General features: G+C 46.3%; 1 protein-coding gene across 1 annotated transcript in view; it reads right to left on the reverse strand.

Moving 5' to 3' along the window:
- Window positions 1-2,249, reverse strand: part of LOC109471781 — a 9,074-nt gene that overhangs the window by 4,056 nt on the left and 2,769 nt on the right. Inside the window, exon 5 of the mRNA XM_019771139.1 lies at window positions 119-316. Coding sequence (XP_019626698.1) covers window positions 119-316 — 198 coding nt within the window. The remainder of the gene's footprint in view (window positions 1-118; window positions 317-2,249) is intronic.

Below are 2,249 nucleotides of genomic sequence, written 5' to 3' on the forward strand. Positions count from 1 at the left end.
CGTACGTAGTGTGTGTGTGTGTGTGTGTGTGTGTGTGTGTGTGTGTGTGTGTGTGTGTGTGTGTGTGTGTTTGCTGGCGTGAGTGTGCTTGTACGTGTAGGCGTGTGTTGTATCAGACCTGTGCCCGTGTCCGTGAAGATCCTGTAGTCGACACAACCCTGGCAGTCACAGTCTGGCCCGCACCAGCCTCCCGGGGAGCAGCATGGCCGTTCACCGCGAAGGTCACATTCAGCGGGGTGACCGTTCTCTGCTGGGTAACCCTGACCGCAACGCCAGTCGTCGCGCCACTTCCTCATAGAAGCTGCGTGTATTGGTTCTATTAGGGTGGATAGACATCACATGACCAAATGAGCAACTTTTCCCAGTGTTTGGTCCAAGCAGTATTACAAACGGACCTTAAAGGTGAATGAGTACAACCGTGATCGTTATCATACCATGGCATTGTAACGTTATAGCTAGATAACATACACGTGTGACCACACGGCTGGATACCTATATAATGGTCCCCACAACCGTTACACATGTCATAGCCATGTTAAGTAAATATAGCAAAGGCCTACCCGAAAAGACTTTGACTTCACACAGGGTCAGTATTCGGTTGGATCCGTGAAGACGAACGCCCACATACCGCCCCTTCATCCCCCCCACACGCGACGGCAATAGACGGCCGGTCCAGCTTGATGTCATAATAGCCACCACACATGGGGTTCTTTCTGACCTGGTCTGAATCCCCGATGTGGATGTTGAAGGGGTTGAGTCGTTTCTGACAACAGTCCCCGCGATTGAAGATGACAACTCTGTAGATATTGAAGATGACGCAATGCCGTGATTGTGACAATGGAGCCTTATATCATATATGTTCGAGGCCATCCTTTGCTAAGATGATTTATACTGACAAATTCTTTTTTCCGGGTCAGTGTCTTCGCACCTATGAATCAAGATCATTTTAATGAATTGGTCAGAAATTCGGCATGTTGGTATTGGAAGGAGATTCCAATACTGTACACGTACCTTTTTACCATATACGGTCGACCAAGATCCACCCACCAGCTTGGACCATTCTCTCCCTGACCACCTGCGAGCGCAGTGTGTGTACAGGAACCGGCTTGGTAGTCGGCATCGGTGTTCCCGTCTACGGCACGACTGGCATCACCGCTATATATCCCCGGCCCCAACATGCTTGATTGGTACGCTGGCTTACCCAGGGCCACATTGTCACTGATACCTGCCCCAGGCGAGAAGACTAACATCGGCATTGTTATATTTCACTTGAAATCTCAATCAACCTTCGGGCAAAAACTGGTCCCATGACCCCATACTACTTCTGCTAGATTAGAGTGTTGGTGGCACTTTCCTTTGGCATGGCTAAAATCCCCCGTCTGTCGCACAAGTCTGTCTAGCCTCAACGTGCGTCAGTAGCTCCCTAAAACTCTTGTAGCAAACAACGTTAAAACGAACGTAGTCTTCGTTTTGACAATCTGTACGTGTTTGTTGAAAAACAAATGTGTAGCTTAATGCCGCTTAATGAATCTGTATCTACACATGATTTATGTGTTACTTCCAAAACACGTAAGGCCACAGGAAGTAAATTTGATGGATAGCGTCCTACGCAGACTCCAAATTTAATGCGATGGGCATTTTGCGATACAAAAAAAAACAAGGCAGGCAAAAGAAAAACAAATTTTGAGATCATAAACATATGAAACAGGAACAGAGGCAACAAAACATGATATCACAAACAATAGGTCTTCTATTCCTGTATTCAATAGTGTAGTATAATATACATCTCAATCAACTAGAACAATTGTAGAAAAAGAGCAGCATGGGTAGCTACTATGCTAGGTAGTCATAATTAATCATATGTGATGGAACACCATCGACTGTCAACACTTGCGCAGAAACGTAAAGAAAAATGTGCTTCAGATCATTTGGCCTAGGAGTGACCGTAATGGATCCCTTGGCAGAAGGAGGAGAAGAAGCATTCCATATCCTAGCAACGCCCTAGCATTTAGAAATACTGAACTGCCAGAACAAAGACAAATATGCAATATAATACCTTTCTGAGTGGATGGTGTCGGTGTACGTGTAATAACATCATCGGTGCTTACTTCCCGTTCAAATCCCGTCGGTTCAAACCGTATAATTGTTGGGTGGGAGGACACATTTGGTGATGTGGTGACAACTGTACCATCAGGAATGTAGTAGGTAGCAGGGTGGCCAGGGGGTGTAGGTAGTGTCCACAGCAGGTG

The sequence above is a fragment of the Branchiostoma belcheri genome, unplaced genomic scaffold, assembly GCF_001625305.1.
Source record: "Branchiostoma belcheri isolate BF01 breed outbred unplaced genomic scaffold, Haploidv18h27 scaffold26, whole genome shotgun sequence".
Lineage (NCBI taxonomy): Eukaryota > Metazoa > Chordata > Leptocardii > Amphioxiformes > Branchiostomatidae > Branchiostoma > Branchiostoma belcheri.